We start from the raw sequence: 17,189 nt of genomic DNA on the forward strand, positions 1-17,189 counted from the left end.
AAACATGCTGTACCCTCCACAGAATTAAATAGGTGTTGACACGTGCTGATACTGAAACAGACCAAGAGAGAACAGGCAGGGAGGCACAGGTCAGTCACTCCACACAGTAATGTTGTACGGTTCCTGACAGGTGATACAGCATTGTATTAGAAAAAGTTTCACAGGGGTATTTGTTTGACTTTCATTATAGTATGATCTATATGGCATGTGCTGTTGCCATTCCAGAGATAGATAGAGAACGAGACAGACAGAAAGACAGAGAGACAAACCCACCTGGTGTTGGGGAGATGGCGCTAACAGCAAGGGTTGGGCTTAAGTAAATAATGATTAGGTTTTCGGCAGACGATGTGGAAACATGACCCCCATTGACCCGTGCTGGCGGTCTCCGTCCCTCCTGGGGCCGCCCTCCAAGCCTGTCGCAGCTTTCTTTCCAAGAGGCCGTGCTAATGAGCTCTCACGTTGACAGCCCTGTCCCCGATCGGCGCGTGTGGAGAGGTGCTGCATGGGGACGACCACTCGGACCAACATCAGGGACTAATTGTTGGCCAAGCTAGCAGGCCCAGTCATAGAGATAAAACACTCGTTTTGTATGGCTAGTTTTATCTCTATGGTCTCTGTACTGTTGGAGATGCAGTATGCATGGTGATATACACAAGCCTCTCGTGGGCACCTCTTTCCTTTTCCCCTGTGACAATGTGCCCTAGAAAACCATATGCAATCTGTCACTTCAACCAGCTCCTAATCTGCACTTCAAATCTGCAGGAAGGATTCAAACAGCCTTATGACCCACACATTTTATGCCTTTATATTTTTCCGTCCATATCCACAGCTTTCCAGACAGGAAAGTGCCTTTAGGAAAAAATAACCTCCATAAACCTGTCGGTTATACAAAACAAATAAAACCAAGATCAGGAGGATTACTATGAATGTTGGCTCTTGGAAATGTATCACCATCCTTTATGGACACTAAATCCTCAAAGTCCTGGGTAAACTTCTGCCCTCTTTAGTCTTTGTTTGTATACTAGTGCATTCTGGGTCAAATTATAGTTTGTATACTTAGTGCATTCTGGGTAAAATTACAGTTTGTATACTTAGTGGATTCTGGGTCAAATTACAGTTGCCCAGATGTAGAATGATGAGAGTATGCACAATCAGGGAGCAGGCTGCAAATGATAAACTCAAGTACAGTACTCTATTATCTCTGGTTATACCAAAGTGAAGGCCATTGATTAAAAAGCAAATGCTTGAGACAAATAGAAATCAATTTGATATGACTTATTCAATACATTCATGCCTCAAGGAAAGCCATGTATGTTGGCGAATTCCTGTGCTGTTGCAACATCCATTTACTGTGTAACTGTTAGTGATTAATGTTATCATTATACAGTATGCTAAGATCGAGGATTAGCCCTCAAGTCTAGCCTGTCTCTGTTTTTTTATGGGACAATAATGGTGTGAAAAGTTGTATCAGCTGTCGCAGGTTTTCAGGCCCCAACATGTTTTCTCCAGGGTGCAGCACACAGCTCTTTCTGCACTACTTTAATGACTCTGATTGCATCGTGAGATGTGGACAGACAGTAGTGTGTGAGATAGATGTTGACATGTTTTCAAGCACCATGGCCACCCTTCTGTCGGCTTAAACCTATGACAGGTTGGATTACGGGATCCAGGATTTTGTTGCAACGCCAACATGGCGGGTTCACTCAATCAACTAACGTTGAAGAAACATATTTTATTTTTTACTTTTATGAGACAAATATTTTTGGGACTGAAATGGAGTCTCAGACAAAATAAACATGTACAACGTTGCTTGAAAAGTCTGTACTAGCTTGTTTAATTTCATTCCTCTTTCATTGAGTTCCATATGAGGGATCCTTTGATGCATTCCTTTGTTTGTCTCGTTCTGTGGATCTGTGCATTCCTTATCGCAATTGTGGTTTGCATTGATAGGACCACCCCTATCTAGACTTCTAATGTGAACTGTTAGTCATTTGGAACTAACTCCAGAATACAGCTGTGAACCCCACATTATTTCCATGGACTTTTCACCACTAGTCATTGCATTGCCTATGAAGCAACCACATCTGACCACACAGGAGCATCTATGACATCATAAGCAGAGCTAGTGCTCAATCGTCCATTATGATGTTCCCAGTGTCTAGAAATGACTGTTCTTTTGAAAATGTTTCACCCATCTTTGCTCCATGACATACTCCTTCTGCTATCCAGTCACTTGAAAGACTGAATGCCCTTTGCATGCCACTGCAGGCAATTTTGCTGGTTTCACAGAAACTACATTTATATTTGAGGAGAATTTCACTACGCTACAACCCAAAACTGAGGTTTAGCTAGCTTCTCGTTGTTTGTCTTCAAGCTTACACTTGGCAGAGGAATTGAGGCAGTGGAAAGGAACTTGATGGCTTTTTGTTGTTTATCTACTGTGGACACAGGTCCAAAATCATGACTCAAACGTGAAAATCCTACCCTTTTCGTGTAATTTGTTTTGCTCTCCGAACATGTTTTGTGTCCATTCCCTCTCTCACCCTACTCTCTTGCTTTCTCTCTCTCTGTCTCTTTTTTTGATTTCCTCCTCCCATCCTTGTTATGTGGCATGGATACGCTTGTCCAGTCTGGCACATCTCATTAGATCTATGCACTAGTCCTCAGGTCGAATAGATCAGTTGTAAAACATGCTGAACCAGAAATAGCTAATTGCAAATTGTACAGTAAGAACCAATGTTTCATGAATATGCTTGACTCAGGCTGGACTTTAGAGAGAGTAAACACACTCAAGTACTTAGTACCCTGCTCTTCTTTTCCTCTGAGGTTCTAGTAGCAACCATATTTGTTGTGCATTCTTCATAGAGAGTTGTTTTTTTCCTACCCTGCGACCATGTATCTGACCATCCAGATCTCCTCTTATCTTCAGCAGTTCAACCTATTTGAGAGTATGGTCTGTTTGCATTGGCGAGGCCCATTCTTCTGTCTCCACTCTCCAATATGCAGGTGGAACGTCCTCTTAGACCAAGGCTCTCTCTGGGATGATAATAACATGCTCTCAGTCACCTGTGGCTTGTGATTAGAGGCTAACATGCTATATGCAGACTCAGACTCCTCCACAACACCCTGTCATGCGAGCTCATAGGGATGATTTATGTAATGCTTTGATGACATTTCAAAAAGGCCACGATTCTTAGGATATATACTGTATACACTATCGTTCAAAAGTTTGGGGTCACTTAGAAATGCAAATGTTTTTGAAAGAAAAGCAAATTGTTTTGTCCATTAAAATAACATCAAATTGATCAGAAATATAGTGTAGACATGGTTAATGTTGTAAATGACTACTGTAGCTGGAAACATCAGATTTTTAATGGAATATCTACATAGGCGTACAGAGGCCAACAGTGAAGAGGTGACTCCGGGATGCTGGCCTTCTAGGCAGAGTTGCAAAGAAAAAGCCATATCTCAGACTGGCCAATATAAATAAAATATTAAGATGGGCAAAAGAACACAGACCCTGGACAGAGGAACTCTGCCTAGAAGACCAGCATCCTGGAGTCACCTCTTCACTGTTGATGTTGAGACTGGTGTTTTGCGGGTACTATTTAATGAAGCTGCCAGTTGAGGACTCGTCTGTTTCTCAAACTAGACACTCTAATGTACTTGTCCTCTTTCTCAGTCGTGCACCGTGGCCTCCCACTCCTCTTTCTATTCTGTTTAGAGACAGGTTGTGCTGTTCTGTGAAGGGAGTAATACACCGCGTTGTACAATAACTTTAGTTTCTTGGCAATTTCTCGCATGGAATAGCCATCATTTCTCAGAACAAGAATTGACTGACAAGTTTCAGAAGAAAGTTCTTTGTTTCTGGACATTTTGAGCCTGTAATTGAACCCACAAATCCTGATGCTCCAGATACTCAACTAGTCTAAAGAAGGCCAGTTTTATTGCTTCTTTAATCAGAACAACAGTTTTCAGCAGTGCTGACATAATTGCAAAAAGGTTTTCTAATGATCTATTAGCCTTTTAAAATGATTATCTTGGATTAGCTAACACAGCGTGCCATTGGAACGCAGGGGTGATGGTTGCTGATAATGAGCCTCTGTACGCCTATGTAGATATTCCATTAAAAATCTGCCGTTTCCAGCTACAATAGTCGTTTACAACATTAACAATGTCTACACTGTATTTCTGATCAATTTGATGTTATTTTAATGGACAAAAAATGTGCTTTTCTTTAAAAAACAAGGACATTTCTAAGTGACTCCAAACTTTTGAACGGTAGTGTATATTTATTGAATTTTTTACTTGGGAGCCAGATTGACTACACATTGATGTTATTTGTAGGAATAATAAATATATAAGAAAAATAAAAGGTAGTAAGTAAGTAAATTTGAGTAAAATTAAGACGGTTTTCCATGTTGTGTGTTACTGTAAGACCCAGTTTGTGGATCCAGTTGGATAACATTTTTGCTGCAGTGACAATGGGTGTTTCTCAATATGCATACAACCATGGAAATTGGAGCACGGAACAGTCAGAGTATGAGTCCAAAATAAAGTATGCGAAACACGGAGGGCAGTTCTCAGACATGTACTTAATTTGTACACATTTTGAAGCATCGATGCAAGCTTTAACTGAAATATTCCCAGGATTGTTGACATAAAAAATGATTCAAAGTTTTTTTTTTAAACAATGGTGGCTGGTTTTGATCTGAAGCGAGAGAAAATGAACTCTGAATGAAAAGTTGCCTGACATATGTAGCCTGACTACAATATTTTAGCTTGATACTTAAATAAATGCTGCAGTCATTTTGGCATGTTTATCTGCCTAGAATACCCAGTGTAGTGTGCCAAGACTGCTGCTAACTGACAAAGAATTGGTAGCTAGCTAATTACCCACGAAGAATTTGTGGCTATCGTTGGCCTACCACCTTTCATATCGACAATAGTTTTAGGTCGTTTTTTACATGTAAAACTATCTGGCTAGCTACACTGAACAACAAATATAAACACAAGGAGTGTTGGTCCCATGTTTCATGAGCTGAAATAAAACATCCCAGAAATGTTCAATACTCACAAAATGCGAATTCTCTCAAATTTTATGAACACATTTATTTACATACCTGTTAGTGAGGATTTCCTCCTTTGACAGGTGTGGCATAGAAGCTGATAGAAGCTGATTAAGAAACTGATTAAATAGCAGGATCATTACACAGGTGCACCTTGTGCTGGGGACAATAAAAGGCTACTCTAAAATGTGCAGTTTTGTCACACAACACAATGCCACAGATGTCTCAAGTTATGAGGGCGCGTGCAATTGGCATGCCGACTGCAGGAATGTCTACCAGAGCTTTGCCATAGATTTTAATGTTAATTTATCTACCATAAGCTGCCTCCAACGTCGCTTTAGAGAATTTGGCAGTACGTCCAACCGGCCTCACAACCGCAGACCACGTGTAACCATGCCAGCCCAGGACTTCCCCATCCGGCTTCTTCACCTGTGGGCTGAGGTGTATTTCTGTCTGTAATAAAGCTCTTTTGTGGGGGAAACTAATTCTGAATGGCTGCACCCCTGCCCAGTCATGTGAAATCCATAGATTAGGGCTTAATGTATTTATTTCAAATGACTGATTTTCTTGCGTTAACTGTAACTCAGTTAAATCTTTGAAATTGTTGAATGTTGCTTTTATATTTTTGTTCAGTATAGATTAATACGATTCACATATAGCTGATAATTATTAAGTTACAAGCTTGCTTTTTTATGTAGATATCTTGTTTTGTCTTTATTGGTCAAAGGTAATGCAGTAGCATGGGAGTGGGCAGTGCTTCTCAAATGTACATTTTTATGTGTTCTCCACAATCTCGTCCTCACAAGAGCGTACTCAAGAGAACGTCCTCGGAGAATGAACTCGGAGCATGAGAGTGTGGAGCACAGTACTATGCAGATTGAGAAACATCCAATGTGTCATGTTCAAAGGCAGCCTAATGTCCTGATACCCTCTGGGGCCATACAGAAGCAACAGACTGTGGAGAATGTTGCTGAGCAAGTCAAGCAGAGGCCCCACTGCTCTCATATTCACCATAACAGCAAGCATATAATGGAGCCTATTATTATGACTTAATTAAACAGTATTATGATAATGTAAGACTTGGGGCTCAACTCAGTCAAACTAGTAGTGAGGTGATTACGCACTAGCTCTTTAAAATTATGGTTTTGGTACTGTAAAAAAAGACCACTGTACTACTACTGCATTACAACCACTACTACTGTTACTACTACTACTACTACTACTACTACTACTTCTGCTACTACTGCTGCTGCTTCTGCTGCTGCTGCTGCTGCTGCTACTACTACCACTACTACTACTACTACTACTGCTACTACTACTACTGCTACTACTTCTGCTACTACTGCTGCTGCTTCTGCTGCTGCTGCTACTACTGCTACTGCTACTATTACTGTGGTAATTTTACATTTACATTTAAGTCATTTAGCAGACGCTCTTATCCAGAGCGACTTACAAATTGGTGCATTCACCTTATGACCTCCAGTGGAACAGTAGTGCATCTAAATCTTTTCAGGGGGAGGGGGGGTGAGAGGGATTACTTTATCCTATCCTAGGTATTCCTTAAAGAGGTGGGGTTTCAGGTGTCTCCGGAAGGTGGTGATTGACTCCGCTGTCCTGGCGTCGTGAGGGAGTTTGTTCCACCATTGGGGGGCCAGAGCAGCGAACAGTTTTGACTGGGCTGAGCGGGAACTGTACTTCCTCAGTGGTAGGGAGGCGAGCAGGCCAGAGGTGGATGAACGCAGTGCCCTTGTTTGGGTGTAGGGCCTGATCAGAGCCTGGAGGTACTGAGGTGCCGTTCCCCTCACAGCTCCGTAGGCAAGCACCATGGTCTTGTAGCGGATGCGAGCTTCAACTGGAAGCCAGTGGAGGGAGCGGAGGAGCGGGGTGACGTGAGAGAACTTGGGAAGGTTGAACACCAGACGGGCTGCGGCGTTCTGGATGAGTTGTAGGGGTTTAATGGCACAGGCAGGGAGCCCAGCCAACAGCGAGTTGCAGTAATCCAGACGGGAGATGACAAGTGCCTGGATTAGGACCTGCGCCGCTTCCTGTGTGAGGCAGGGTCGTACTCTGCGGATGTTGTAGAGCATGAACCTACAGGAACGGGCCACCGCCTTGATGTTAGTTGAGAACGACAGGGTGTTGTCCAGGATCACGCCAAGGTTCTTAGCGCTCTGGGAGGAGGACACAATGGAGTTGTCAACCGTGATGGCGAGATCATGGAACGGGCAGTCCTTCCCCGGGAGGAAGAGCAGCTCCGTCTTGCCGAGGTTCAGCTTGAGGTGGTGATCCGTCATCCACACGGATATGTCTGCCAGACATGCAGAGATGCGATTCGCCACCTGGTCATCAGAAGGGGAAAGGAGAAGATTAATTGTGTGTCGTCTGCATAGCAATGATAGGAGAGACCATGTGAGGTTATGACAGAGCCAAGTGACTTGGTGTATAGCGAGAATAGGAGAGGGCCTAGAACAGAGCCCTGGGGACACCAGTGGTGAGAGCACGTGGTGTGGAGACGGATTCTCGCCACGCCACCTGGTAGGAGCGACCTGTCAGGTAGGACGCAATCAAGCGTGGGCCGCGCCGGAGATGCCCAACTCGGAGAGGGTGGAGAGGAGGATCTGATGGTTCACAGTATCGAAGGCAGCCGATAGGTCTAGAAGGATGAGAGCAGAGGAGAGAGAGTTAGCTTTAGCAGTGCGGAGCGCCTCCGTGATACAGAGAAGAGCAGTCTCAGTTGAATGACTAGTCTTGAAACCTGACTGATTTGGATCAAGAAGGTCATTCTGAGAGAGATAGCGGGAGAGCTGGCCAAGGACGGCACGTTCAAGAGTTTTGGAGAGAAAAGAAAGAAGGGATACTGGTCTGTAGTTGTTGACATCGGAGGGATCGAGTGTAGGTTTTTTCAGAAGGGGTGCAACTCTCGCTCTCTTGAAGACGGAAGGGACGTAGCCAGCGGTCAGGGATGAGTTGATGAGCGAGGTGAGGTAAGGGAGGAGGTCTCCGGAAATGGTCTGGAGAAGAGAGGAGGGGGATAGGGTCAAGCGGGCAGGTTGTAGGGCGGCCGGCCGTCACAAGACGCGATTTCATCTGGAGAGAGAGGGAGAAAGAAGTCAGAGCACAGGGTAGGGCAGTGTGAGCAGAACCAGCGGTGTCGTTTGACTTAGCAAACGAGGATCGGATGTCGTCGACCTTCTTTTCAAAATGGTTGACGAAGTCATCTGCAGAGAGGGAGGAGGGGGAGGGGGAGGAGGATTCAGGAGGGAGGAGAAGGTTGCAAAGAGCTTCCTAGGGTTAGAGGCAGATGCTTGGAATTTAGAGTGGTAGAAAGTGGCTTTAGCAGCAGAGAGAGAAGAGGAAAATGTAGAGAGGAGGGAGTGAAAGGATGTCAGGTCCGCAGGGAGGCGAGATTTCCTCCATTTCCGCTCGGCTGCCCGGAGCCCTGTTCTGTGAGCTCGCAATGAGTCGTCGAGCCACGGAGCGGGAGGGGAGGACCGAGCCGGCCTGGAGGATAGGGGACATAGAGAGTCAAAGGATGCAGAAAGGGAGGAGAGGAGGGTTGAGGAGGCAGAATCAGGAGATAGGTTGGAGAAGGTTTGAGCAGAGGGAAGAGATGATAGGATGGAAGAGGAGAGAGTAGCGGGGAGAGAGAGCGAAGGTTGGGACGGCGCGATACCATCCGAGTAGGGGCAGTGTGGGAAGTGTTGGATGAGAGCGAGAGGGAAAAGGATACAAGGTAGTGGTCGGAGACTTGGAGGGGAGTTGCAACGAGGTTAGTGGAAGAACAGCATCTAGTAAAGATGAGGTCGAGCGTATTTCCTGCCTTGTGAGTAGGGGGGAAGGTGAGAGGGTGAGGTCAAAAGAGGAGAGGAGTGGAAAGAAGGAGGCAGAGAGGAATGAGTCAAAGGTAGGCGTGGGGAGGTTAAAGTCGCCCAGAACTGTGAGAGGTGAGCCGTCCTCAGGAAAGGAGCTTATCAAGGCATCAAGCTCATTGATGAACTCTCCGAGGGAACCTGGAGGGCGATAAATGATAAGGATGTTAAGCTTGAAAGGGCTGGTAACTGTGACAGCATGGAATTCAAAGGAGGCGATAGACAGATGGGTAAGGGGAGAAAGAGAGAATGACCACTTGGGAGAGATGAGGATCCCGGTGCCACCACCCCGCTGACCAGAAGCTCTCGGGTGTGCGAGAACACGTGGGCAGACGAAGAGAGAGCAGTAGGAGTAGCAGTGTTGTCTGTGGTGATCCATGTTTCCGTCAGTGCCAAGAAGTCGAGGGACTGGAGGGAGACATAGGCGGAGATGAACTCTGCCTTGTTGGCCGCAGATCGGCAGTTCCAGAGGCTACCGGAGACCTGGAACTCCACGTGGGTCGTGCGCTGGGACCACCAGATTAGGGTGGCCGCGGCCACGCGGTGTGGAGCGTTTGTATGGTCTGTGCAGAGAGGAGAGAACAGGGATAGACAGACACATAGTTGACAGGCTACACAAGAGGCTACGCTAATGCAAAGGAGATTGGAATGACAAGTGGACTACACGTCACGAGTGTTCAGAAAGTTAAGCTTACGTAGCAAGAATCTTATTGACTAAAATGATTAAAATGATACAGTACTGCTGAAGTAGGCTAGCTGGCAGAGGCTGCGTTGTTGACTAAGTAGGCTAGTTGGCATTGGCTGCGTTGTTGACACTACACTAATCAAGTCGTTCCGTTGAGTGTAATAGTTTCTACTGTGCTGCTATTCGGGGCTAGCTGGCTAGCTAGCAGTGTTGATTACGTTACGTTGCGTTAAAAGAACGACAATAGCTGGCTAGCTAACCTAGGAAATTGCTCTAGACTACACAATTATCTTTGATACAAAGACGGCTATGTAGCTAGCTATGTAGCTAGCTACGATCAAACAAATCAAGCCGTTGTACTGTAATGAAATTAAATGAAAAATGTGATACTACCTGTGGAGCGAAGCGAAATGCGACCGGATTGTTGAGTGCAGAAGTTCTGTTCGGTAGACGTTGGCTAGCTGTTGGCTAGCTAGCAGAGTCTCCTATGTTAAGGACGACATAAAACTACACACTCTAAACTACACAATTATCTTGGGTACGAAGACAGCAAAGACACCTATGTAGCTAGCTAACACTACACTAATCAAGTCGTTCAGTTGAGTGTAATAGTTGTGCTGCTAATCGGTAGACGGTGGACTAGCTAACGGTGGACGTTAGCTAGCTGGCTAGCTGCAGGGCAGTGTAGACTGCGTTAGGACGACGAAATACGATAATTACGCAATTATCTATCTATTACGCAATTATCTATGATACAAAGACGGCTGTGTAGCTAGCTAAGAAGAAATTGCTAAGATTAGACAAATCAAACCGTTGTACTATAATGAAATGTAATGAAATGTAATACTACCTGCGGACCGAGTGCAGATGCGACCGCTCGCTCCAACCCGGTCTAAAAGTAATGGTGTTGGATAAGTATGGATGTAAGCATGTTGACAGAGAAAAGCAATACTATCATTTAGGGCTGTGATGATACCAGTATTGCAATATTTTTTCCATGGCAAAAATGAAAACACGAAGCAGACAAAACTCTTTGGTCCTTTAAAAACCTGCTGTATGTTAAATATTGTGTGCTATAATGTGACTCTGGGTGACAACATAACGATGTTTGTTTCCAACGAACAGTTAAAAGCAGCAAGTAGCCGTGTTGTGTAATTGATCGCCCTACTGGGTGACTACGAACGGTGGCTGTTTGCGTAAATTCAATCGTCGTGACATGTTGTCTGATATTCTGGTCAGAGGCGATAGGACGGCCACACGCTCCTTTTAACCCTTCTTCTTTGTGGTGTGTCTGAGCTTAGGCAAAGGTGTTTATGTTACAGTTATGATAACCCGTCATTAACCTTGGGTATATGTGTGGAAAATACAGCACAGCACCCACGCCCTAACTTAAACAGACCTGATTTACATTAGATTCCGAAGCCTAGTGAGTGAGTGTGATCCTTATTGGTGGTTCTCTTGCTTTTAGACAGTCTCTTACTAAAGGAGTTTAAGATTTAAAGCAAGACATTGTGACTGGGATTTGTATGAGCTGCCAGGATTTGGCTGCAGTGTTTAAGAACTCTCAGTCTCGGGGTGCATACTTTCCTAATCTCCTTTGGAGTGTGTCACTCCCGGGAAGTCCTTGTTGCCCCACTCTCACACAGTCTTTTTTACTCCACCACTGTCCCAGTGACAGGGGAAGGGCACACAAGTCAAATAGAGATGGTCACTTTGTGCTGCTCCCTGGCTATCTGAGACCCACGCTATTTTACAATAACCCAGTCATAGGAACGGGAACAAGACATTGCCCCAAACTGAATCATGTGAACTAGGTTGTGTTCTCTGTCTATGGCTTCTCTGCCTTGTCATCATTGATTGATATCTGATTTATCTGGGTGTCCCTGTTATGAAGAAGCCTCTGAATGTGGATGACTTGATGAGGCTTCCTACAAAGTCATACAATTCAATGATTCTTTAATTGACAATTTCTCAGTATGTTAAATAGGATAGTTTTCTTAGTGTCCGCTTTCCAGACCTTGTCCTAACTATAAAAAAAAATATCTCTATTGAAAGTGCTTCTCTATTGAAACATCTCTATTGAAAGACTAGGTTTAATCTGTGTCAGGCAAAATGGCACCTAATATTTACTAGTACCCAAAGTTTCTGCATCTGTAGTTGATTGTGTGCAGTCTTTTGTTGTCCTGTTATTGATAGTGTTCTTGAAATGGGAATGTCTAGCGATTGACATGCTAATGATATCTCTCAGTAATGAGGTATTTTTATTCTTAACTCTGGTTCTGACAAAGAAAGCGTTGATGCTCACTGACCTGCAAACAGATTATTACAAGGGTCAGGGTGATTTCAGTGTCAGAAGACTGGAAGCTAATTCAAAACGTATCATCTGCTTTTTAACTTCTCAAATCTACACTTTTCTGATTGGATGTGGAACTCTCTCTAAATGGCTGCAAATTATATGATGGTTTTAAGTGACATTCAGTTAATCTGTAATGCTTTTCCCTTTCCCCTTTGTAGGACTCCAAAGGTTAACTCTGCCTTCATCGCTATGGAGACCACCCAAGCCCTCCTCTTCTTTCTCCTGAGTTTATGTGTCTACAGTTGCCATGCCGACACTCGGACTGCTCCCAGAGTGCATTTGTCTTACAAAGGTGAGCCTTACTTATTTTCAGTGAGTGTTCAGTTGACAGATATCGTTTGGGATATTCTTAGTGGGAAGATTAACCGTTGCTTTAGTGAAATTCAGTAATTGAAATTGTAATTGAAATAGATAGCTCTTTAAACTTCAAAACAACCACATCTTTTCTTTCAAAGTAAAACAGATCTGGAGCTTAACTTAATAACTTTTTGTGGACTGCCTAAAGTTAATGCTGGTTGATGTATACACATTGGCGCTTTAAGGCTGATATTATAATAATTATCCAACAGCAACATTCCCCATAACTTAAGATAATTTGTGTCAGTGCATTTAACTATAACATTTTAGTTTAATGTGAAAGACATCAAAGTTGGGGTCTTGAGAGCGACTTTTTCAATAAAATACTTATTTCACTTTATACACCAAAAAACAATTATTATAAAACGAAAGCAGGAACCCTTTGAACACAATAGTAATTTAGAAACCCAAAAGCTGACTGTCATTTTGACCCAAGAGCAAAAGGACACTTTCCCTCGATACTGACAATAAGACTCTTTCTCACCCAAAAAATGTGTTTGGTGTTTTCTTTATCTGAAAATACCTGGCTGTGTCTCTGTGGAGCTCTGTGTCTGAATGTGCTATATGTAACTCAAACGGGCACAGCTTGCCACCCTCTGTACAGGGGAGGGGGTACAGGATCTGTTGGCCCTCTGTGCAGGGGAGGGGGTACAGGATCTGTTGACCCTCTGTACAGGGGAGGGGGTACAGGATCTGTTGGCCCTCTGTGCAGGGGAGGGGGTACAGGATCTGTTGACCCTCTGTGCAGGGGAGGGGGTACAGGATCTGTTGGCCCTCTGTGCAGGGGAGGGGGTACAGGATCTGTTGGCCCTCTGTGCAGGGGAGGGGGTACAGGATCTGTTGACCCTCTGTGCAGGGGAGGGGTACAGGATCTGTTGACGCTCTGTGCAGGGAGGGGTACAGGATCTGTTGACCCTCTGTGCAGGGGAGGGGTACAGGATCTGTTGACCCTCTGCAGGGGAGGGGTACAGGATCTGTTGACCCTCTGTGCAGGGGAGGGGTACAGGATCTGTTGGCCCTCTGTGCAGGGGAGGGGGTACAGGAGCTGTTGACCCTCTGTGCAGGGGAGGGTACAGGATCTGTTGACCCTCTGCAGGGGAGGGGTACAGGATCTGTTGACCCTCTGTGCAGGGGAGGGGTACAGGATCTGTTGGCCCTCTGTGCAGGGGAGGGGTACAGGATCTGTTGACCCTCTGTGCAGGGGAGGGGTACAGGATCTGTTGACCCTCTGCAGGGGGTACAGGATCTGTTGACCCTCTGTGGGAGGGGTACAGGATCTGTTGGCCCTCTGTGCAGGGAGGGGGTACAGGATCTGTTGGCCCTCTGTGCAGGGAGGGGTACAGGATCTGTTGGCCCTCTGTGCAGGGGAGGGGTACAGGATCTGTTGACCCTCTGTACAGGGGAGGGGGTACAGGATCTGTTGGCCCTCTGTGCATGGGAGGGGGTACAGGATCTGTTGGCCCTCTGTGGAGGGGAGGGGGTACAGGATCTGTTGACCCTCTGTGGAGGGGAGGGGTACAGGATCTGTTGGCCCTCTGCCAGGGCCCAGGGGACATGTCTCAGGAGGTATGAGCTCGCCATGTAACACTAGTGCCACACGGAATGGAGGGGTGGATGGGTGATGAAGGGAGGAAGGAAGAAGATAAATCTGGTGAAGTAGATGGAGAAGAGAAGGAAAGCAACTTTGAGGTGAGAGGGAGTGAAAATAAAGGCATTGGAGAGAGTAATGGATAGAAAGAGTGGTGAGAATGAGAAATGGAGACAGACATGGGTGTGGGTATTAAGGGAGGAAAGGGGAGGGGTGTCACTGTGAGGGAGAGAGCGTTGACAGGGGGTGGTGGTCTATCCTGGGTTATTGTGTGCGTAGGTGACAGTGAAACGGATTCCTCTTCTGAGAAGCAGGATAGGGCACTGGTGTTACCGGGGTATAAATAGCCTGCCATGGTTGCTGTGTTTACCTCAGCAAACGCACAGGGAAGCCCCCTGAAGAACGCAAGGGCCCAGATCCAACAACCTGCTCCAATATGCGAGACAGACATGCCTGTTATGCAGAGCAGGGCCTGTCATCTTGTTCCAGACGGACTCTCTCTCTCTCTCTCTCTCTCTCTTTTTGCATACAAACTTTATATGTCTGAACCCAGAATCAAAAAGGTTTCTCAAAATGAACATGGTCACTGTGGTAGAACGTTTATTTTGATTGCCGATATTCTGCATTTAGTCCCATAGGTAGCCTGGTTTCAGATGTGTCCATGTAAACAGGATTATTAGGGAAATCGTTCCTCTTGCAAATGTAACAGTATAACTTTAGACCGTCCCCTCGCCCATACCCGGGCGCGAACCAGGGACCCTCTGCACACATCAACAACAGTCACCCACGAAGCATCGTTACCCATCGCTCCGCAAAAGCCACGGCCCTTGCAGAGCAAGGGGAACTACAACTTCAAGGTCTCAGAGCAAGTGATGTCACCAATTGAAACGCTATTTAGCGCGAACACCGCTAACTAGCTAGCCATTTCACATCCGTTACACTCACCCCCCTTTTGACCTCCTCCTTTTCCGCAGCAACCAGTGATCCGGGTCAACAGCATCAATGTAACAGTATAACTTTAGACCGTCCCCTCGCATCGGTGACGTCACTTGCTCAGTCACCCTCGAAGTATCGTTGCCCATCGCTCCACAAAAGCTGCGGTCCTTGCAGAGCAAGGGGAACCACTACTTCAAGGTCTCAGAGCAAGTGACGTCACCGATTGAAACGCTATTTAGCGCACACCGCTAACTAAGCTAGCCGTTTCACATCCGTTACACAAAGCATGTAAAAAAAAAAAAAAAAACTTGATTATCCACAATATTCGTATTATTGTGTGCATGTAACTTTGCTCACTGTGTCTGAAATCAGTTTAATAACCTTTTACTCCAGTGGGCTAAATCAGGGTCACACAGAGTGTTTATTGGTAGTCTTAAACAAATCTACTTTGAAACAAAAGTATATACACCACACATACATTTTGGGCTTAAAAAAAAGACACCTGTACCATGTTAGATATATATGAGTTGAAAATGTATTTCATCCCAATATTACACTTTATATACATCACAGAAAACTGAAATATAATCAAACAGTTTGAAATAGAAACACCATATTTTTAGCGTTTAAAAAAAAAGGTTATTAATTCTGAAAAATATGAATAACATTCCACCCATGAGGCCAATAGAGGGCGATTTGGTCATTTCACTGCAGGAAAATATTCTGAAACCCAGTGTTACAGGCAGGGGAGAGAAAACACACACTGAAAATAATAGAATAATGGGATGGATGCATCATACGGTATGTCCCATCCAAATGTTAACGTGCAAATATCCATTTGGAAAACTACCTTTTGTCTCGCAATATTGTCCCCTATCTCCTTAAACCTTCACGGCATTCTTCTTCTACACAACTCGTCTGGTCTACTCTTTGTCCCCCCATTCTGCCTCTGTTGAAACAGCAGCCGTAGAACATACTTACTGTCTCTTCATCCTAGGGTGGTTGATGGTTTTTCCATCAATCTCTGACACAGACTAGGCTATTTGCACTACCAGGAACTGAAGAACTTCCCAGAGTAGTCAACTACCCCTGGAATGACTATGAAGCTTCTTGTGGGAAATACTTTCATTGGGAAAGAATAACAGCCACTGTGTCAATTAGGGGAAAACACACCGAGATCTGGGAAGAGGATTTAAATAACTTGGTGGGAAGTGAATGTCCAGTGCTTGGTGTCAAAGTTTAAACTTGACATAACCCTGGACCCAAACATTGAATAAGAGGAATAATTATTTAAATAATTTATATATTTTGTGTAATGATACATTGATCAGCCATTCCAGGTGTAGAAATGCTGATGCTATCCATTTTCACTTGAATGTACTTGTGCTCAACTCAACGTTGCGTCTTAATATCCAATGATAGAATTTCAGAAAGAATATCTTCAAATTATTTCACATTAGAAAGAGTAACATCCATCATATGATATCACTTCAGAAAGAGCAACATCCATCATATGATATCACTTCAGAAAGAGCAACATCCATCATATGATATCACTTCAGAAAGAGCAACATCCATCATATGATATCACTTCAGAAAGAGCAACATCCATCATATGATATCACTTCAGAAAGAGCAACATCCATCATATGATATCACTTCAGAAAGAGCAACATCCATCATATGATATCACTTCAGAAAGAGCAACATCCATCATATGATATCACTTCAGAAAGAGCAACATCCATCATATGATATCACTTCAGAAAGAGCAACATCCATCATATGATATCACTTCAGAAAGAGCAACATCCATCATATGATATCACTTCAGAAAGAGCAACATCCATCATATGATATCACTTCAGAAAGAGCAACATCCATACTTTCCGCTTCCCTTTGTATGAGTTAATACAGTCACCATTCCTAGATTAAAAAGCCTGCAAAGGGGCCAAATGGTCATATTAGGTAATGCTCTATTTGGAAATAGAATGTTCATTGGAACATTGATGGATAGAATGTCAGCAGATAATCAAGGTCCAGCGGCTGAGAACCAAGCATTGCCTGATTACATTTCTTTCCCTTGAGAACTTTTGTGGAATTCAGCCCAAAAGAGATACTTGACCGGCCCAGCCTTGTAAAAAGTCAGCCCCTTAAAGGACCCTTGTGTCAATAGCAGTCTCTGTCCCAACAAGCTGGCCACCTGCCAGGACTTGGCTTCCAGACACTAATTCAGTCCAAAGCTCTTCTAATGATTGAAAACTAAGGGACCGCTGTCAGGGGGGCCAGTGGTACGCTGTTGAGTCTTGCTCATTTAGTTGAGCCCGTC

General features: G+C 44.6%; 1 protein-coding gene across 1 annotated transcript in view; it reads left to right on the plus strand.

Moving 5' to 3' along the window:
- The window catches only part of LOC115102226 (semaphorin-3F-like), a 44,633-nt gene that overhangs the window by 7,721 nt on the left and 19,723 nt on the right, over positions 1-17,189 (plus strand). The window contains exon 2 of the mRNA XM_029621923.2: positions 12,138-12,271. Within this exon, the coding sequence (XP_029477783.2) occupies positions 12,169-12,271 (103 nt within the window). The 5' untranslated portion in view covers positions 12,138-12,168. The remainder of the gene's footprint in view (positions 1-12,137; positions 12,272-17,189) is intronic.

This window comes from Oncorhynchus nerka, linkage group LG20, assembly GCF_034236695.1.
Source record: "Oncorhynchus nerka isolate Pitt River linkage group LG20, Oner_Uvic_2.0, whole genome shotgun sequence".
Classification (NCBI taxonomy): Eukaryota; Metazoa; Chordata; class Actinopteri; order Salmoniformes; family Salmonidae; genus Oncorhynchus; species Oncorhynchus nerka.